Genomic DNA, 22,981 nt, shown 5'->3' with positions numbered 1-22,981 from the left:
TTATTTGCTTTGCCACCTGAACTGAAAATGAAGAGACAGGGTCCACCAAGCCTGTCATCTGTGAATGATGGCCCTTCCAGGAAGAATGATCACACCACATTAATACAATTAACTGACTTCTGGAGTGTTGCTCTTTCATTAGCTCCACTAGTGCTGTGAATTTCAGCCGTAGGATTTGATGTGCAGCCAAGATTCTCTCCATCCCACAGTGATATCTGTGAAGTGATTGGCTGTCTGTAGTGGCAGCAGTAACACGCCATGCAGGTGGTAACCTGGTTTGGCTGTCACACTAATCACCTCTGATTTCTAGTGTGACCAATGACTGCACAGAAATGGGCACATCACCAGAGCTCAGGAAGTCATCTGTAATTCTGAAAAGCAGTATTACCAGCCAGCTTAATCCTTATAGTTCCAAGCACAGCACAATGAAAATCAATACATTAGCAACAGATGAATGGTCCTCAGCTTACCCACTGGCCTCAAGCCATGTCTGACAGTACAATTAAAGATGAACTCCAAGCAAACAGCATTCCCTATATTTTAAAAGGAACGTGTTGTGTGTTCATATGTAATCTCTTTAATATGTTCAGCGTTAAAAAATGATTTTTTTTTTTTTAGTCAGTCAAACAGGAAACTCTGCGTTTTAATATTTCTTGTTTGTCCATTTACAGTCAGCAGGCTACTTTCACATGATAATCTAAGCTGCTCTGTTGGAAAAAAATGGTTTTACAAAGCTCAGTAGCTGAACCTCTGACTCTGTGAGTCATGCTAGTTATGGTCAGTCTTCCAAGGCCCATGGGACATACAGTTGCACAACAGCAGGAGGACTGTAGTTTGCCCACCCCTGGAAATGCATACCCACAATGTAAAAAAAGTATAAAACTTAAAGAGTAATTCCACTTTTGCATCCAAAATTAAAACGTTACCTATAAACACCCTCCACACTCTTTTGGTCCCTTCTACACTTACTTGCTTCTTAGAAAGTTCTTTGCCGCCTAAATATGTCCACTTGCCAATCTGTACACCTCTCACTTCGCACACACGCACACAGCCCAGGAGGCTGTGTATCAGAATAACGCTGCCAATAGTGTACGTTGACGGATCATTGTAGTTACATCAGTGACAAGAGAAGTGATTCTCATGACCGCACACCATTGATGCCATTATTCAGTAAATGGGCAAATGTGGGCAGCAGAGGACTTGCTAAAGGGCAACTACCTTTTCCCGCAGATCCTTTGACAATTCTTTTGCTTTCCCCATGATTCAGAATCCAGAAATGTCAGTGCAGCACTGGATGAAAGATGCAAGGGTCTGTCAGGAGTCCAGAAACTCATTGACCTTTTATACACACACACTAACAAGCAAACAGATCACAGGTGAGGATGGTTACCTTTAAAAGCCATTCAAACTCCTTTGTGTCAACGTGTGTGCATGTTATCAGGCACCAAAATCACCAGGGTATGTAAACTTTTGATCAAGGTCATTTGGGTAGTTTCTGTTGCCATTATGATTTAAAAGAGTAAACACAGTTGATTGATAATAAATGGCTTCAGCCAAACACTAACCATGGGTGAAAGAAAAGTTTTTGCATCATCATTCATATTCTCTGAAAAATGGCAGATAAATCATAAATTCTGCCAGGGTATGTAAACTTATGAGCACAACTGTAACTCAACACACAGCCATTAATGTCTAAACCGCTGGCAAAAAAAAAAATGAGTATGCCCCCAAGTGAAAATGTCCGAATTGGGCCCAAAGTGTCAATATTTTGTGTGGCCACCATTATTTTCCAGCACTGCCTTAACCCTCTTGGGCATGGAGTTCACCAGAGCTTCACAGGTTGCCACTGAAGTCCTCTTCCACTCCTCCATGACAACTTTATGGAGCTGGTGGATGTTAGAGACCTTGCGCTACTCCACCTTCCGTTTGAGGATGCCCCACAGATGCTCAATAGGGTTTAGGCCTGGAGACATGCTTGGCCAGTCCATCACCTTTATCCTCAGCTTCTTTAGCAAGGCAGTGGTCATTTTGGAGGTGTGTTTGGGGTCGTTATCATGTGGGAATACTGCCCTGCGGCCCAGTCTCCGTAGGGAGGGGATCATGCTCTGCTTCAGTATGTCACAGTACATGTTGGCATTCATGGTTCTCTCAATGAACTGTAGCTCCCCAGTGTCGGCATCACTCATGCAGCCCCAGACCATGACACTCCCACCACCATGCTTGACTGTAGGCAAGACACACTTGTCTTTGTACTCCTCATCCAGTTGTCTCCACACATGCTGAGGTGCCATGTTGAACTTCTAGTAACCAGTTTGAGTGAGAGCGATACCACCAAATGTAACACACCTGAGACTTTGTAACACTAACAAGTCACATGCCACCGGGGAGGGAAAATGGCTATTTAGGTCCAATTTGGACATTTTCACTTAAGAGTGTACTCATTTTTGTTGCCAGCAGTTTAGACATTAATGGCTATGCGTTTAGTTATTTTGAGGCTACAGAAAATCTACACTGTTATACAAGCTGTACACTCACTAATTTACATTGTAGCAAAGTGTAATTTCTTTGGGTTGAGGTCAGGACTCTGTGCAGGCCAGTCAAGTTCCTCCACCCCAAACTCGCTCATCCATGTCTTTACGGACCTTGCTTTGTGCACTGGTGCGCAGTCATGGAACAGAGAATCTTCGGATTAAAAGCACCGGATGAGTACGGGCAGGGGAAATGCAGGTAGGTCGACACATTTCACACTATGGAAGACAGAGGAATAGCGGAACAGCAGTCTGTGAGACACTGAGTAGCCCATAGCAATCAACCTCTGCTCCACTGTTTACAAACTAAATTTTCCTAGCAGCCTACTCTGAACTAGAAGGGTGCTACAAAGGTAATATCAAACGCAAGTTTTGGCAGCATTCGAAATCATAAATCACAACAGAAATGGATATCTGGTAAGCCCAGTGACTCGCCATTTTGCAAACATCATGGACTATTGGGTTGCGTTTTATGGAATTAGGAAGAATACATTTCCATCCACAGTGTGAGATTGAATAAGTATGAAGTCACTTCCAGTGGTTTTGCTAGATGTGATGTGGTTAAAATGGGGATCGGCCAGCCATAGGTCTGAGCATATTGCTTGGAATAAGGGTGTGGCCATGGGGGTGTTCAGAGACACTGATGTTACCGGCCCATTAAAAAGGATTGTAGATACACAGAACACAGTGCACATTGCTATGCTACAGACGATCTTGCAGTTCCTCTTGTGGGCTGACGGTATGTTTATGACTTCTTTGGAAGGTTTGGTTGAGTGATAATTTATATTGCAAGTGTGCAACAGATGAGAGCTTGAATTTTCTTTTTCTGTTGGTATTGTCATTTTAGTCCCATAGGCTGCACATACTGTGTAGTCTTGGATTATCTGCTGCGTGGTTTCTTGGACATTCATGTGTGGTAAGCCTATACATATTCATTTTATTCTCTGCCCACTAGATGTAGGTTTGATGATATTGTAGACTTTTCAATTGTATTACAGGGTATTTACAGCTGTATATTCAACATAATGGAGCTCATTAGGTAATGTGGGCAGATTTTTGTTACACTTTTGTACATTATTATATTGGGGTAGGCATGCCCAATACTTCTTATTATGCCTGGTTATAATTCAGATTTAGTAACTTTACTTTAAAGTTTGAATTATCAGGGTTTTGCTTCCCCTCTATCCTCCTGTAAAACCATCTGTTGGCTCTCAAGGCAATCTGTCTTCTAGTATGGAAATAACCATTTGAGGTAGGCAATAGATATTGTGCATATGTCCCCTTTTTTTATTATGTTTTTCCTATTTTGTGCGTATGGGTTGATCTATATTTGCATCTTTCCGTCACCCCGCAGTTTGGGACTCATCCCATTTTTAACGAGATGGTTTTTTTTGTTTCCATGTTTCTGATGATATGGCATGACATGTATTTTTTTGTAAGTTGATTTTTGTGTTCTATATTGTAAGAATTTTTATGTAGATTAATGAGTTGTATTTATTTTGTAGAATGGACCATCTAATGTATATGCAAAAGGTGTAGATCCTGAAAAAGCGATTTAATTGTGAAACGCATTGATCCTAAACACCATACAAGGGATTGTTCCATATACCACATTGTTTCTAATGAATCTCAGCCACAATTAATCTAAAGATGGTTACATTTTAAGAATCTGTAGCAAATTTTGTTTTTTAATTGTATAATGAAGAGGTTACGGATTTTATACATATGTGTTTGTTCTCTCTGGTTGGCACATTCTATGGTCCAATTTATATAAAGGGATGGTGCCCACAGAGTAATTGCACAAAACACACCCACACTGTATTATTTTTGTATTTACCATTACCATAGCTTTGATTTTTCAATTTGATTCCCCAGGATTGCCCCGAGAGCCCTTCTAAATTAGAAGGCAGCCACCAACGCACTAAAAGTAATCACATTTGGACCCTCCGTATCCCACTATGAAATATCCAGTGCCAAAGTCATCTACAGTAAAGCCAAAAATTACCATCTGGGATGACGATGAATTGACTTTATTAAAGTTGCTTTTTTGTATGAAAAGTTTGAGGGCTTCCACAACACTGTAGATATTGTTAAAAAACAAGGAGCGCACTGGTAACTTATAGTGACTGCTTCCATGTAAATATTTATGCATTTTTTTGTAATGACATGTTAATCGTTAAATTAATCTAAAATCAAACCTAGATAGTGGCACTTGTAATAATGGTAGTGACAAGTGAACCGCACTGGGAATGCAAGAAAAGAGATAGATATTTCTGTTATAGTCCCCATACAGCTAATTAAACCCGTTACATCTGCTCAAAATCTGAACTGTGTTTGGTGGGTTGAGATTTTAAAGCCCTCCAGGCAGAACGTTTTTTTCCCCATACAATGGGGCTGTGCCCGCACTCTATGTGTTAACTGTTCGTTTTGTCTAGGCGTGAACACAGCTCCTATACTCGCCCAATCCTTCAATCCTCTGGAAAATGGTGTTTCCCCACCTTCAGAGGTGGACTGTTCCTGATGGCCTAACATCCAGAGCTGGTCTATGGGAGTGATGATGCCAGGAACAATCAACTGCACAAAACCACTGGACCATGGGGGGGCAGGGGCCGAAGGGACTGCTGTTGCGCTGGGAGGATTGGTGGATTAGGTGAGTATATCTTGGCCCTCTGAACCCCTAGACCAAAATGAGCAGTTAACCCATACAGTGGGAGCACAGAGTTCGGCTTTAGGAATAAGTTTAGCAAATCTTTCAGTGAATAAACATGTGAACTAAATAGAGTGTTCTGTGGCCATCTGAAGGTGTTCCTTGAGGCAGTGTTTGTGGTGTTGTACTTACGACCTGGAATGGGCAGTTTCGTATCTCTCAAAGGCATGGGAAAGATCGTGCTTGTTGTTCATGTAACACTGCGTGCACAGATCGTAGTCAAAGCACACTTTGCACTTCCAGCGCATGCCACGAATTCCATGCTTCTTACAGCAGTCGCAGATGATATTTGGATGGCGGACACCTGAGGAACAGGAAAACCTGTTACAGCCGGGACATGGTTACTGGTGGCACCATACAAAATAGTGGACATTAACAACACAATCTTCTTTGTAGGCCAATATCCCTGTACCTTTAGCTTAAAAATGGCTTAAAAAGAACAGATGGCAGAAATCTTGGATGGGATTACTGGGCAGGAAGTAAGATATGTGATGGGAACCATCCTTCTTTACTAAACCTGTTTCATTCTATAGATCTTCTAATGTGATAAGATTCTAAGAAATGCTGACCAAGAAATGCTACTCATGTTCCTTATGGAAAACCTTTGTCAGCATTCTCTTTTCCTCACAGAGAATGGAACAAGCTTTCCACCACACAGTACAGTAAGCTAAGTTGTGGAGATAAATTACGGAAGATAAAATTGGTTTAGAGATCCAAAACAGCACAGGCAGGTCACTGCTGGTCCTAGCCAATATGAGATTTGGACCTCCAGGTACTGTGCATGCTACAGACATCAGAGAGTATAGCTTGGAGTGGGGCACTTGTTTGGTGTAGTCAACAAGGAGTTCTCCAAAATACTCATAGACTCCTAAGAAGCCTATGAGAACAGGTTTATACAGAGACCTACATTGTAACAAATGCTAAATTGCCCAAATGTAACTAAGATAGCAAAGGCATTGTATGGGACAAAATCAGCTTCTTACTGCCACCTACAATACCATCTCATTCTTGCCACATCACAGCCGGACAGCAGGGGGACCCATGTGGCAGAACGGGAGGAAAATTGTAGAACAATGCCATGTGTCTGTGTCCCTCCCTCCAGTAGCAGAAAGCTGGTTTATCCCCCTCTCCCTTCTGTTGGGGTTAAGCTGCTGGAGGGAGAGACACAGGCATTGTTTTTTAATTGTCCTTCTGTTCCACCACACAGGTCCCCCTCCCTGTGCTGCCCACATCTTATTTCCCCATGTGTGCCTTACCCCCCCCCCCCCGCCCGGCACCACTGCGGAGCCTCTGTCTCCTGTTCATTCATCTTCAATACAACTGAAGAGAAAACTGCAGAGAAAAGAAATGAAAAATTAAAGAATCTGTGTCCTCAATTCCCTTTTCTGTCTCAAAGGTGAGATGTAATGGGTTATGTTAACACCCCTGATATTTCTTCCAAATACCCCCCAACAGCATTGTCAAAATTGAAGGAAATAAAAAATAAAAAAATAAAATAATCTTTAAAATTGGAAAAGAAAACAGTTTTAAAAATTGGAAAACATAATAAAAAAATATATTTTGTAAATCAAATCAGAAGTTTCAAGGTGCTAGGTCACAGTTCTACTAATTTCCCCCTGAAGCTGCCTGAATTGCTATAAACACACCAAGCATCATGGCAGGCAGAGCCTCTTAAGGGTACATAACTTTGTCATCTTTTGACACATCACCCATCAATAAGATAATAAGCAATGAAGCCATTTCGGTTTTCTGCACATCAGATCTGAATTCCTGTAGAGCACTCTGGACCTGAGAAAACAGGAACATTCTGATGTGCAAACAGCAACCAGTTCCTGTGGGATTTGGCTGTGGCAATAGCATATCAAACTAAGCAATAAACGTGGTGTCGAGATAGGGGGATGCAGAATGTTCACCCACAGAAGCTGGTTTACTGGAGTTCCAGAGTTCTTTGAAGGAAACCAGATCTGGTGTGCAGGCACCTGGCAGTATAAAAGCAGGGCAGTTATACATATTTGAATACACACATGTATACATTGAGCTGGGCACCCTCTTTAAATGACATACTGTATGTGGGATTGAAAGATCCCCATTAAACACTAGGGATGATCCGAACACCCCCCCCCCCCCCCCCAGTTCGGTTTGCAGCAGAAAATGCGAATAGGCAAAAAATTTGTTCGAACACGCGAACACCGTTAAAGTCTATAGGACACGAACCTGAAAAATCAAAAGTGCTAATTTTAAAGGCTAATATGCAAGTTATTGTCTTAAAAAGTGTTTGGGGGCCTGGGTCCTGCCCTAGGGGACATGAATCAATGCAAAAAAAAAAGTTTTAAAAACTGAAGTTTTTTCAAGAGCAGTGATTTTAATAATGCTTAAAGTGAAACAATAAAAGGGAAAAATTTCTTTAAATTTCATACCTGGGGGTGCCTGTAAAGTAGCGCATGTTTCCCATGTTTATAACAGTCTCTGCACAAAATGACATTTCTAAAGGAAAAAAGTAATTTAAAACTGCATTGATACATGTCCCCTGGGGCAGGACCCGGGTCCCCAAACACTTATGACAATACCATGCATATTAACCTTTAAAATTAGAAATTTTTGATTTCTCCCATAGACTTTTAAAGGGTGTCCGCGGCATTCGAATTTGCCACGAACACCCGAAATTGTTCGCTATTCGGCCAACGGGTGAATAACCAATGTTCGAGTCGAACTCATGTTCGACCCAAACATAAAGCTCATCCCTATTAAACACCATATACATGATTTTATATCTGCAGTTAGCTGGTGTTGTCACATACTTCTGAGCATTATCATGAACCTTCTTTCTGCAGAGGAGCTTGCAATCTAATGTTCCTATCACAATTATGCAAGCAAGGATCTATAGGTGTACTTTTAAAAGGTTAGATCTGCCATACATTATACAATTTTCCTTTAGAATTACCAAAACCTTATCAAATTTGGTCAAACCTAAACACGTTCAATTTGTATGCAATTAGGCAGGCCCTTACACTACATAGCTGAAGATAAATCTAAAGCCGGTCCATAGACGGTTCAAGTCTGAACCGGCCGAGATTCGAACTGTGTATGGGCAGGCTGAATGTACCAAGTTGGTCGATATATCAACTTGGGTACAAGCAGCCTGACGGATTTTACCTGCGATTATTGCTAGTGGCTGCTACAGCCACTAGCAATAATAACTGTCTCAGTGGGCGGGATTCCCCTGTCAGATCTGTCTGTGTTGATAGAGGAATCGTGCGAATTGCATCCGAATGCAAAGAAATTTGCATGGTGTATGCCTTGCTTGAATTAAATTGAACAAGAAAATTGTATAATGTATGGCCAGCATAAGCCAATTAAAGAACCAGCATATTTTATGTTTTTGGGTGGAACCCAATGCAAACTTTTAAAGAACATACGAAATCCATTCGGATAGTGTACTTGGTAGAACTTAAACTCAGTGCTGTACAGAAAAAAATCCAACCACCACAGATGCCAAAGCTATTTAGCTCAGGCAACCTAAAGCTGTCATGAAACATCTGGTCACATGACCTGCAGCAGCTCTGCATGGTGGTAATTGGTCACATGACCTGCAGCAGCTCTGCATGGTGGGAACCATGTCAACAGTATTGTCATTCATGTTAAAGGCAGGCCACACGATCTGATCCAATACGCTACATCTCCCCATGAGAGCTACATCTCCGTCTCTTTCATTGAACTGGAACTAACTGCACAGTGTGCGTCCGATTAAAAGTGGAGATCTTATTTAGGCTATCCATATGACCTGACAAGCGTTATCATGACATACCTGTCTGAGCATTATCATACAGCAACAGATCATAGGAGCCTTGGAATCCAGTGCGGTAGTTTGTTCTTGTGCCATGATCCCACTGAACCACTACAGTTTTATCAGGTGTTGTAGGGCTGCCTTGGCGTCCAATTTCTACCACAGTACCCAGGCTGCCCTCGCCGTTATCCTGGTTCACCCACTTCCAGTCAACGCCTCGAACCACACGCATTCCCAACTGCATGGCTGCAGTACAGTCCCAGTCCATATTATCCCTCCAGGGTAAGTGTAGAGCACATTAGGATAAATGTTTGTTCCTCAAGCTGACGATCAGGACAAAATTCCAGCGTAAAAGTCCTGAAAAAAAAATATATATATTTGAAATAAGTGCACTTTTAACCACCTACAATTTACAAAAAACACACCGACAATGAGACATGTTTAAGCTAATCTGTGCCCACAACAACTTTGGTACAGTGACCTGTGCTGCGACAATGACAGCAGGTCCTGGCAGCTACACCTGTGTCCTTCATGGAGAAGAACACTACGCTGTAAGGCCCCATACACACGGGAGAATTTATCCGCGGATACGGTCCAGCGGACCGTTTCCGCGGATAAATCCTCTCGAGGATTTCAGCAGATTTTAATGTGATGGAGTGTACTCACCATCGCATTGAAATCCGCGCCGAAATCCTCTGGCGATGACGTGTCGCGCCGTCGCCGCGATTATGACGCGGCGACGTGCGCGACGCTGTCATATAAGGAATTCCACGCATGCGTCGAATCATTACGACGCATGCGGGGGATCCCTTCGGACGGATGGATCCGGTGAGTCTGTACAGACCAGCGGATCCATCCGTTGGGATGGACTCCAGCAGATGGATATGTTCTGCATGTCAGCAAATATCCGATCTGCTGGAATCCATCCCAGGGGAGATATATCCGCGGAAACAGATCCGCTGGCGTGTACACACCATAGGATCTATCCGCTGAAACCCATTTGCTGGGATTTATCTGCGGATGGATTCTATGGTGTGTACGGGGCCTAAGAGTTTCACCCTAGGTCCTTAACTAGTTATATAGCAATTGCACAAATTAAGATGGTATTAAACACAAAAGCAAACATTTATTGTATTGCAGCTTATCAATTCCCAGATATGATGGCTGCATTTGTTTTCTTTTTTAGGCTTTCTTTCCTTTAATTTTTACCTCCTGACAGCAAGTCTGTAATTTTTCAACGGAACAAGCTCTCCTGAAAATGTATTAGTTAGAGCAGGGGTCTCCAACCTCCGGGCCGCAGCCCAGTGCCAGTCCGTGAGCTGTTGGGGGCCAGCGGCAGATCCATCTCTATTGGCAGCTGCTTTAATTGCCGCCCGGGCTCCACCTCTTGTTTTTTTCCCTCTTCCCCACCACAATAGCTAGTCTTCTCCAAAATGACAGCAGAGACCAAATCACCAGTGCCAACCCCAGACCTCCAGTGGGGGCTCTGGCAAAACAGCAGCAGCACAGAGGAATCATAATGGGCTATGCAGGAGACACCCAGCAGTCAAGCCACTCCACACCATCCACTCAGAGCCCGGCCAAATCAAGACCCAGGCCAATGCATCCATGTGTTTGCTTTCCCCTGGGACATCAGGAGGAGGAGAGCAACCACTACTTATTGACAGGGGGTGGAGCTTCACTCGGCCGCCAGTTGCTTACCCTCTGCTGTGCAACAATTTAATATAATAGCCCTTTATTGCAGCCAAAAACATGGATTCAGGAGCCTGGTGGTGACCTGAGGTACTTGGATGAACATTGTTGCAATAGAGCTGCACGATTAATCACTACTAAAAATCGCTGTCTCGATTAAACCCCCCCTCGTAATCTTAATCCGGCATTTCCTCGACAACATGCGCTGAAAGAGATAACTATAAACATTGCATCTTTTGGTGCTTTTAGATCAAAGGGATGAAGTTGGGTCTGTAAATGAGGGCAGTTTAACCACTTAAAGACTTAAGCCTCGTACACATGATACGATTGTTGGCAGGGGATTGTCTGTTGACAGACTGTTATCCTAAAATCTTACTGTTAGTACGCTCCTTTTGACAATTGTAGTCCAATTTTCCGGCAACAAATGTTGGACAGGCTAGTCAATTTTCGGCGGACTGCGGTTTGTCATACGATTTTCGTATTGGTCAGTATACAAATCCGTCACACAAAAGTTGAAAGTACAAACACGCATGCTCGGAATCAATGCTCACCAAAACACAAAATTAGCAGAGGGGCCCAAAGCTGTGACTCCCAAGAGCTGAAATTCCTCTTAGTATGTCATTATATTCGTGTTTGTGGCACGACAATTGTGTAATGTTAGTATGCAGGACAAGATCCTGGCTCACGGCCTTTAGACAAAAATCAGACACTCGGTTGGCCAACAACTCTACTGTGTGTACGAGGCTTAAGCCTTTTTCTGACACTTGTTGCTTACAAGTAAAAAATCTGTATTTTTTGCTAGAAAATGTCTTATAACCTCCAAACATTATATGCATAAACCACATCTGGCCCTCGGGCCGCAGTTTGGAGACCCCTGGTAAAGAGGTTTGACTGCAGAAATTCCTGGTAAAACCCTATTAGTGAGTGGCAACAATATAACCCAGCCCCCATCGCCACCAACAAAAATTGTCATCACGCACTACACCACCCCCCCAAGACACAAACACCACAACCCCCGGAAAAAATCGGCGGCACGACACTGATCCCTGGCACCGAAAAGGTTGGGGACCGCTGAGTTAGAGCATTGAGACAAACCATTTACCACTGCCAGGGGTGCTTACAATGACCGTCTTTTATTTATTCATGTAACACCTTTATCCCAAAAGGAGAAAAGAAACTTGAAACGTGAAACGTGTTAGCTGGAGTTTGGCTTTGATGTGTCAGTATATGTGCTAGTACATCTAACACTCCCCTCCCCCCACACTAACCATGCTGCTGTCCGTTGTGCTCCTTTATCCAGAGTGGGGGGGCAATCTAATACAGGAGGTGCGTTACTGGCCAGATCACCAGATGAAAATAGAGGGGAAAAAAGCCAAAACGTAATGCAGCCACCACATCAAATAATTGGTAAGCTGCAATATATTACTTGGGTATATTGCAATATATTATTTTGCTTTGGGTTAATTATTACTTTTTTTGAGCGGTTAACATTATCCAGCAAAAACTGCAACTGTGCTAATATCATAAAGCTTAGTCATTTTACCCCAGTCTCAGTTTTCTGGAATCTATTTCAGCAAGTCTCCAAATAAAATACAGTATATATGCATTAAGTCTGGGTTCACACATAAGCGATGTCAGACATTGCATGCGATTTGCACCGCATTGCTGTGCCGATCACATGCAATGTCTGTGAAATACGAGTTTAGTCATACAGTTGTATGGCTGAACTTGCATTGGATTCGCACGAAAATAGTGAAGGAACCTTTTTTTCCCCCCGCACTGGAATCGCATCGCATGGGTGTTCAGAGACTTCAGACATGAGATTGTAAGAGAATGATAATACGGAGACTTCAGACATGATACAAGAGATGGTAAGAGAATGAGGATACAGAGACTTCAGACATGATACAAGAGATGGTAAGAGAATGAGGATAGAGAGACTTCAAAACATGATAAAAGAGATGGTCAGAGAATGAAGATAGAGAGACTTCAGATATGATACAAGAGATGGTAAGAGAATGAGGATACAGAGACTTCAGACATGATACAAGAGATGGTAAGAGAATGAGGATACGGAGACTTCAGACATGATACAAGAGATGGTAAGAGAATGAGGATACAGAGACTTCAGACATGATACAAGAGATGGTAAGAGAATGAGGATAGAGAGACTTCAGACATAATACAAGAGATGGTAAGAGAATGAGGATAGAGAGACTTCAGACATGATACAAGAGATGGTCAGAGAATGAGGATATGGAGACTTCTGACATGATACAAGAGATGGTAAGAGAATGAGGATATGGAGACTTCAGACATGATACAAGAGATGGTAAGAGAATGAGGATATGGAGACTTCAGACATGATACAAGAGATGGTCAGAGAATGAGGATATGGAGACTTCAGACATGATGGTAAGAGAATGAGGATATGGAGACTTCAGACAGGATACAAGAGATGGTAAGAGACTGCAGACATATTGAGGGAGACTGACATAGACTGTGGACATGCTATAGGAGTTGTAAGAGAATGGAGACATGCTTCAGGAGACAGTCAATGACTGGAGACATTATATGAGTCAACTAGAAAAAAATGCTATAACAGAGTAATAGAGAAACACCAGTTAATGTAGGCAGGCGTTCAGAGGGTTACATAAAAATTGCCAAAGGGCACCAAAGCTCTATAGCATTGACTTTTGCTCTTCCTCTGGCAACTGCACCAAAGTGTATGCAGGGAGGTGAGGAGAGGGGCACATGAGAACACAGAGAGAAATTAGGCTCTAACAGAAAAGGAGAGAGCTAGGACATGCCAGGAGAGAGGAGGCTGTGCTAATGAATTGACTCTTCATGGAGTTAGTCAAGCTCCTTAGCAAGTTCAAAAACACATTGTAAATGCATATAAAAAAGTTATGGAAAGGAAAAACAATGCTAGTAAGCATTATAAACTCTGATTTTTACCTGGAAATTTTTAAAGTAGATGACAGCGTTAATTAGGAAACTACAGTGGAGGAGGTATGATTATGCCTCCCAAGGCCACAGCATTTATTTGCCTCCTATTACACTACATACAAATGGTGGATCGCAACAACAAAATAGTGGATGGGAATCTGAAGAACAATTGTAGAAAGGCTTCCGTTTCTATTTCCTACGCGCAGAAATACTTGTGCTGTTTTCATTTGATTAGACATAGACAAGCCGACCAGATCAATATCTCTGACCACAGCGTCATGCGGACGTGACGCATGTGAGGGTGGGAGGTGCAGGAGCGCTCCATGGCTCGTGGTAGCGAGTGGCGGCGGGGATCCGAGTAGACCAACACCGGAGCAGGGGACGCCAGCGTGAGAGGCTGACTCTCCTGAAGATCGAATCGGACCTCCAGCCTGGCTCTCTAAGGAAAAAAAAAGGACGAAAAGCCGCGGGATCGTGAGACCGCCCAGCCCGGAACTAGACGCTGACCTGGTCCGGCTAATGCACGTGGACGGTGGAGCAGCATGCGACGTCCAGGGAATGAAAACCGCGCGGCAGCAGCTTGCAGCAGGCAGGGGAGAGCGTTCTAAGGCTGGGTGAGACGCTCAGTGAGCCGAGTAGGGTCGGGCGCCGTCCCGCTGCACCCCCCTTCCCCCCGGGGATCCCCCATTCCCCCTCTTCTGGTCATATACACCCAGGACGGGACTGGATTGTCTAGCCACAAAAAAAAAAAAAGAAAAATTTTTTTTTGTTTTTTTCTCTTCCCCCTGATAAAGCGGGAATATCTCGGGGAGGCAAGGGAAAAAAAAAGAGAGAAGAGAAAGGGAGCAGATTAGACCCATTTTTACAGGGGAACTTGCAGTCCTTGCCCCTACAGGTCATGTTCCTTCTCACAAATACGGTTGATTATAAAAGAGGGTCTTAAATGAGCAGATGATGTTAAGGAAGATTGGGATCTCTGAGTGTACTGATTCCTTGCTTCTTCTAGATTGGTGTTGAAGTGGGACTGCAATTCACAAGTGTTTATAGGGGCAGGTCGAGCAGACTACATGAGGTGGACTTGCACCTATGGTGGGGACCCCTCTTGCCGTAAGGAAAGTGCGGTAATTGTATCCCCCCCCAGGAGTGCGAGCTCCCTCAGTACAAAAGGGACTTCTGTGTAGGAAGGAAAAGGAAAAAGAGAAAAAACAACAAAGAATTACATCCTGTTTCTAGACTACTAAGGGGGATAATACCTGTCAGAGCGGTATTAGAAGTGAAGTTGAAAAGGAACGGATATACACCTGGACTAACGTAGCAATCCGCTTAATGTGATTTTTTTTTTTTTTTTTTGCTTTTCCTATAATGCTGACCGCCTATGTTATATTAAGAGTCTGGCCCTTCGTTTCTACTGAATAGAACTATAAAAAGTAGCCCGGAGTGAAGCACACCTGTCTTGGGAGATATTCAGGGAGACAAAGTGGGAGCGGATCTAAAATTGGATTCCCCTCTGGTGTCTTCTCTACAGTGGAATTATCATTACCCCAACGGCCCAGGGCAAGGTAGCATCAGCACCCGGAGGAAAAATCCCTATTGGTGAATTGATTGATTACTGCTACAGGTACACTAAAGGTACACTAAAGGTACAAAGTTTACAAGTGACTGAGAGAAGTCAGTAAAATCATAGTGCTGATGGAAGGGGTACTGTAGGGGTACTGTAATAAGAAATATTAAGAACCTCCCCGACATAGGTGACTAATTTGCCCCGGGAACATAGAGGAAGAACGGGCTGAAGCGACACAGGAAGATAACTCGGGTCAAATACTGAAGGTAGTACTACAATAAAAGGGCAAACTAGTAAATTGGAGAAAACGCAGCCCAAAAGTAGTAAACGGCCCTTTAATCCTAAGGTAAAGAGACAAGGTCACTTAGAAAAACGGATCGGACTGGTCGCGGGGGGTTTCTTTCTCCTGTCACTCTGCCCTTTGCCCACTCCTAGTAGCTTCACTTCCAAACTGGGGAAGAGAATTAGACCCGCCAACAAAATGAATAGATCAACGAGAGGGGGTACTACAAAACCAACAAAGAATAAATCGGGGAATAGCTCCATACAGCAATATATGACGCCAGAAGGGACCCTCAAAAGCCCAGGTCTCGCAAAAAAAACTGAAAAAAAGACTGATACAAAAAAGGGGGTAGGAACAGGTAGTGCCGAGAGCTCTAGAGGTGAAATGACACTTGAAAGTGAAGAAGATCAATATAACGTACAGGAGATAGCCCAAGATACGCTCCCCCCGACAAAGGCAGAGATGAATGCAATGCTATTGAGGATGGAAAATTCCATGGAAAACATCATCAAGACAGAAATTAATAAAGTAAGAGTAGACTTGGGAGGGCTCCGCGACAGAGTGGTAGAGACGGAAAGGAGAATTGAGGAGCAGGAACAGGAAATAAGCGCCTTGAAAAAACAAGTAATGACCTTGACTGAAAACCAGAGACTGGCGGTATATAGGATTGAGGATCAGGAAAATCGCAATAGGCGACAGAATCTTAGAATTAGAGGGATTGTAGAAGAAAAGGATGAGGACCTCAGAGACACCATGAACACAATCTTTAATCCTCTATTAGAGAGAGCAGCTGAAGCTAAGTCCCTCAAGATCGAGAGAGTCCACCGGGTGGGGAATCCCCAACAGATAGAAAGATACGGTCCAAGGGATGTGGTGGTTCGTTTCAGGAATTATGTCGATAAAGCAGAAATCTGGGGAAGGCTCAGAGGAAAACCTCCCCTGAGACATAGAGACATTGAGCTACAAATATTTTCAGACTTGTCTAAAGAAACGTTGGCTAGAAGAAGACACTTGAAACCCCTTTTGGACCTCATGCGGGTACATAATATAAAGTATCAATGGGGCTTCCCGGCGTGCCTCATAGGCATAAAAGGGGGTAAAACAGCACGATTAAGGTTCCCGGAGGAATTGAACGATTTCTGCTCTAAAATGGACATATCGATACCTGAACTCCCTGATTGGGTGGATTAGTCGGGTACAGCTTAGAATGGGATCTCGGGGGGGGAGACGGGGGGGGGTCAGGGGAGTATCTCGAGCACCACCACGAATGAGGAGCCAAGGATGAAGGCAAAGAGTCTTCTACCAGCGGCTCCCAGGCCAAGAGTGGGCCAGGGTGGGGGAGGGAGGGAGGGGGGGTGGGAGGAAAATGGGGGGGAGGGGGGTTGGGGAGGGGGGGAAGGGGACCATCTGAACGACTCCATAAGAAATTTCCTTAAAGTGAAAAAAAAAAAAAGAAGGCTATATGACAGAGTTTAAATTCCTCTCTTATAATGTAAAAGGTTTAAACTCTTACAGTAAGAGACATAAAATCCTCAGCGAATTAACACAATATAAAACAGATATTGCTTATTTACAAGAGACCCATATCACATTGGAGTCCAATATAAAGTTGTATTCACCAGAATACCCTGTGTGGTATTATGGAGACACAATTTCATCGCGATCCCGCGGGGTTGCGATAGGGTTTGCTAGTAGAGTCCGATTTACATTGGTGGACAGACAGACAGATCCCGAGGGGAGATTCCTGTTCTTAAAAATAAAACTAGGTGGGGAGGTATATACCTTGGCAAATGTTTACGCTCCAAACGTGAATGCGGTTAAATACATAAGCAAAATCCTGAGAAAATTAAAAGAATTTGAAGAGGGCCACGTAGTTTTAATGGGAGATTTCAATTTCTGCATGTGCCCAAGCCTCGATAGTACGTCTGGTGTACAGGGGACTAATCGTGAACATCTAAAGACATTGACAAGACAAATGACACAAAATCAAATGGTGGATGTATGGCGAATCTTTAACCCCAAGGCTAGGGATTACACATATTTTTCACCTGTACACGGGACGTACTCGAGGATTGATTACGTCCTCGTCGACCATAGGCTCCTGGAGAGTGTGATCGAAGTAAGGTGTGAGATCATGACGATCTCCGACCACGCTCCTATAACCATGAAAATAGTTACCTCTATACAAAAAGCTTCTCCACCAGAATGGAGATTGGATGAGAGTCTGTTGGGAGACGAGGATGTGGTCGAGAGGATACAGAAAGAGCTGGAACTCTACTTCCAGGAGAATGATAAGGAGGGTATCTCAAGAGCCTCCCTGTGGGACGCTCATAAAGCTTACATTAGAGGGATTTTTATTGCAGAAGGGATAAGGAAAAACAAAATAAGAACAAATAAATTAAAAACGTTAAGGGAGGAGATTCTTAGGCTGGAACAGGAACATAAATCTCAGGGGCAAAGGAGGGAAACACTCCATAAGCTAATTATAACAAGAGACGAATATAGAGCCCTGGCGGAACAAGAAACTAGGAAATATATAGACAGGACAGAGAGAGAAAGATATGTTTGGGGAAACAAACCTAGTAAAAATTTGGCTAGAATGGTAAGAAAAAAGAAAACTAGGAATTTTATTGAAAAAATCAGGAACGGGAATGGGGAATTAGTCTACGCTACAAATAAAATTGCGGAAGCCTTCCGAAGCTACTATGGAGAATTATATGGTGTCCAACAAAAGATCAGGGACCCAAGTGAAAAAAGGGATAAGACCAGGGAAGTATTACAGCAAGCCAATCTCCCGAAACTAGAAGAGCACGAGATAGTAGAAATGGAGAAATCTATAACGGAGCAGGAAATAAGCGAGGTACTAAAAACCATTCCTAAGGGGAAGAGTCCTGGGCCAGATGGCTTTTCGTCTGCGTATTTACAGAAGTTTAGCACTATTTTAGTGCCTAGACTCTGTCAATACTTTAAAGGACTGGGATCAGATTATGAGATGAGTAGAGAGGCATTAACAGCAACGATCACGGTGATAAAAAAGGAGGGGAAGGACAATACGACCTGTTCAGGCTTCCGTCCTATCTCGCTCCTGAATGCGGATACTAAGTTGTACGCGAAAATTTTGGCTGAACGAATGAAGGGAGTGATGACAGACATGGTCCATCCAGACCAGGTTGGATTTATCCCGGGAAGGGAGGGTAAAGATAACGGGGTCAGGGCTCTTCTTCTTCTCCAACAGCTGAGGGAAAGAGGGACCCCCGGTCTGCTCCTGTCAGTAGACGCTGAGAAAGCGTTCGACAGGGTAGACTGGGGGTTCCTGATACAAACACTAGAAGCTATAGGACTAGGCCCAAGGATGATAGGGTGGATCAAAACTCTTTACCAGCACCCATGCGCTAGGATAAAAATAAACGGATCCTTATCAGCCCCTTTGGAGATGAGAAATGGGACTAGGCAGGGATGCCCTCTGTCCCCCCTCCTTTTTGTGATAACATTAGAACCCTTATTGGCAATGGTCAGACAAAACCCAGAGATATATGGAATAGAAGTAGGAGACGAGGAGCATAAACTGGCGGCTTTTGCCGACGACGTTTTATTTTTTATACGTAGCCCAAGAGTCACCCTCCCAAATTTAATAGCTACTCTAAGACAATATGGGGAGGTCTCCAACTTCAAAATGAACACAGCGAAAACGGAGATTCTGAATGTCAATATCCACAAAGAGGAAGAACAATTCCTACGGAAGAAATATAGCTTTTCATGGCAGAAAGAGATAAATTATCTGGGCATTAAATTGGCAAACACCCTTAAAAAAATGTATAGAATAAATTATATCCCTCTGCTAGACGAAATAAAAAAGGAAATTAAAAATATTTATAATAGACCTATTTCGTGGTTTGGAAGGATTAATGTTGCGAAAATGATTCTGATTCCTAAAATCATATACAAATTCCAAATGCTCCCAATTTTTTTACCTCCACCATACGTTAAAATACTAAATTCCCTTATTATGAATTATATTTGGAACAACAAAAAACATAGGATTTCGGCCCAAACCTTAAAACGGGCCAAAGATAAGGGGGGTCTAGCGGTCCCAGACATTAGAATGTATTATGACGCTTCGGTTCTCTCAAGGGTTATAGAATGGGCTAAAGAGTCACAGGACAAAAGATGGATAAGTATTGAATGTTCACTAGCTAGAGCACAGTTAGGGAGATTGATTTGGAACCCACCACAATTTAGACATATACACACGTCAGCACATGCAATCACACATAACGCTTTGAGGATCTGGGAGAGAGTACACAAACAATTAAAAACAAAATACAACTCGCCTTTTATAGATCTAAAAGAAAATAAATATTTTGCACCAGGGACAAGGGAAGTAGGTGGTAAGTGGATAGGAAATAGAGTTCAGTTAAAAGATATAACACTACAAGGTAAAATAATGACATTTCACGAAATGAAACACATGATAGAATTTAGGATGATTGACGAGTGGAGGTACCTGCAGTTGTCATCATTCGTCAAGCATCTTCCACATCCTATACGGTCACGGGAGGAGTACACCATATTGGAACAAATGTGTAGCACTAAAACCTCAAAAGGGAATATTTCTAAAATATATAAATATTTGCAAAAAATGGACGAGTCGGATACGTTAAAATACATTCAAAAGTGGGAAAGAGACCTTAATGTCCCAAGGGGAAAGACAACCATGGGAAGAATCTTGAATTTAACTCACACCTCGGCGGTTGATGTAAGAACCGCGGAAATGAACTTTAAATGCCTGACGGGATGGTACGCCACTCCAGACAAAATGAGTAAATTTAGAGAAGGAGAATCAGAGGAATGCTGGAGAGGATGTGGGCACAGGGGAACGATGGCCCATTTGTGGTGGAATTGCCCTAAGATAAAAATTTATTGGAAAAAAATCCTGTCCCTGATAAAAACCATAACAAAAAAAGAAGTAGAAGATAACCCATGGGTAGTCCTTTTTCATGGGGGGGAGGGGCCAGTGAAAGAGTATAAAGCCTCACTAATCCCCCACTTGTTGAACGCAGCGAAACGCTTGATCCCGCTAAAATGGAGGGAGCCGGATACCCCACAAATGTGGGAGTGGATTGACTCGGTTGAGGATACATATAGGAGGGAGAAATTGAAATTTGGTATAGATAAAAATAAACAGGAGTGCAAGGGCAGATGGGTCTCTTGGTTAGAATTCAAAAAATCTTGGAGCTGTGCAGAAAACCTGAATGGATTAGAAAGATAGTCGGAACAAAGGGAATAGTCTCTTCAGGTGGAGTCGTGAGATGGTCGGGGGGGGCGGGAGGGAGGTCGGGGCAAGGGGAGGTTGGTATATATTTTTTTTTTTCTTTTGGTCCACTAAGGATAAACACATTTTGTAACTCTGTCTCGGTGTTAAACGCCTTAGTCCCAAGTAGAGGGGCAATGAAATGATGTGCATAATTAAAGGAAAAGAGAAAAAAAAAAAAAAAAAATAAGATATAAAAAAAAAGCAGAATAGCATGCATAAAAACAGGTATATAAACCACAAATGATGCAATACCGGAAGTAGAGACAGAATTATGAATAAAATCATGACAAGTCTCTTGCTGTGGTTAGTCTGAGGTGGAAAAAAAAAAAAAAAAAAAAAAAAAAAAAAAAAAGACATAGACAAGCCCGAGGACTAAAATAAAGCCGATAGCTTATTCCTATCAGGACTACTGGCTGCACAAATAATTCATTCATTTAAATGCATTACACCGGGGCTGTGCTTGCCGTCAGTAGTTTAAAGATATATCAGGGAAGTAAAAGAAAAAATCAATGAAATTAGTATACATGTCTGATGCAGTTCTGTAAAAATAGGCGAACTTTAGGAGTAGCAGGCAACATAAAATACATATTTCATTGTAAGATATTAGGGCTGCAACTAACGATTATTTTCATAATCGATTAGTTGGCCGATTATTGTTTCGATTAATCGGATAATAGCCTTTAAAAAAAAAAAAAAAGCATTTTTACATTTTTTTGGGCCAATTTGTTGTTGGGCAGATTATAAAACACAAATTGCCGCAAAAACACATTACATGCTTTTCTGCAGCTTCTCCATTGAAGTATATTGAACAAAATAGCACCGTTTTGCGGTGGATGTGAACGTGTCCCATAGGAAAACATGTAAATGAACTGTAGTGTGTTTCTGCAAAAAGCACCAAAAAACAGAGATGGGAACCAGGCCTGAGATGTTTAGTAACATAATGGGGTTAAAAAAACAAAAATAAGTACAAAAAGAGCAAATAATCGCTACTGTAAGGGGTTAATTTTTTTACAGTGGGACAGTGTAATATTTACAGTAGCGATTTGCTTTTTTGTACTATAAAGGGCCAATTTTAGTTTTTTTTAACCCCATTATGTTACTGCCCGATTAATCGATTATGAAAATTGTAATCAATTTCATAATTGATTAGTTGTCGATTAATAGATTAGTTGTTTTGGCCCTATAAGATATATATTATTATATGCAAGTGTGTGCGTGATAAATCTCTATGCATACACAATAAATATGTATACACACACGCACAGTATCTCACAAAAGTGAGTACACCCCTCACATTTTTGAAAATATTTTTTACATCTTTTCATGTGACAACGCTGAATAAATTACAATGTAAAATAGTAAACAGTGTACATTTGCTGTCCCCTCAAAATAAATCAACACACAGCCATTAATGTCTAAACTGCTCGCAAAAAAAGTGAGTACACCCCTAAGTGAAAATGTCCGAATTGGGCCCAAAGTGTCAATATTTTGTGTGGCCACCATTATTTTTCAGCACTGCCTTAATCCTCTTGGGAAGGAGTTCACCAGAGCTGCACAGATTGCCACTGGAGTCCTCTTTCACTCCTCCATGACGACATCAAAGAGCTGGTGGATGTTAGAGACCTTGCGCTTCTCTACCTCCCACTTGAGGATGCCCCACAGATGCTTAATAGGGTTTAGGTCTGGAGACATGCTTGGCCAGTCCATCACCTTTACCTTCAGCTTCTTTAGAAAGGCAGTAGTCGCCTTGGAGGTGCGTTTGGGGTTGTTATGCTGGAATACTGCCCTGTGGCCCAGTCTCCGAGGGGAGGAGATCATGCTCTGCTTCAGTATGTCACAGTACATGTTGGCATTCATGGTTCCCTCAATGAACTGTAGCTCTCCAGTGCCGGCAGCACTCATGCAGCCCCAGACCACTACAATCCCACCACAATGCTTGACTGTAGGCAAGACACACTTGTCTTTGTACTCCTCACCTGGTTGCCCCCACACATGCTTGACACCATCTGAACCAGATAAGTTTATCTTGGTCTCATCAGACCACAGGACATGGTTCCAGTAATCCATGTCCTTGGTCTGCTTGTCTTCAGCAAACTGTTTGCAGGCTTTCTTAGGCATCATTTTTAGAAGAGGCTTCCTTCTGGGATGACAGACATGCAGACC

General features: G+C 42.6%; 1 protein-coding gene across 5 annotated transcripts in view; it reads right to left on the bottom strand.

The window, feature by feature from the left end:
• The window catches only part of MIB2 (MIB E3 ubiquitin protein ligase 2), a 156,136-nt gene that overhangs the window by 74,375 nt on the left and 58,780 nt on the right, over window positions 1-22,981 (bottom strand). For all 5 annotated transcript variants that reach the window (XM_040325820.1, XM_040325819.1, XM_040325823.1 and 2 more), the window contains exons 3-4: window positions 9,041-9,376; window positions 5,368-5,539 (exon numbers count right to left, since the gene is read on the bottom strand). In XM_040325820.1, the coding sequence (XP_040181754.1) occupies window positions 5,368-5,539; window positions 9,041-9,287 (419 nt within the window). In that variant the 5' untranslated portion in view covers window positions 9,288-9,376. The remainder of the gene's footprint in view (window positions 1-5,367; window positions 5,540-9,040; window positions 9,377-22,981) is intronic.

This window comes from Rana temporaria, chromosome 10, assembly GCF_905171775.1.
Source record: "Rana temporaria chromosome 10, aRanTem1.1, whole genome shotgun sequence".
Classification (NCBI taxonomy): domain Eukaryota; kingdom Metazoa; phylum Chordata; class Amphibia; order Anura; family Ranidae; genus Rana; species Rana temporaria.
Note: the sequence above shows the minus strand (reverse complement) of the source record. Positions and strands in the feature narration are given on the sequence as shown.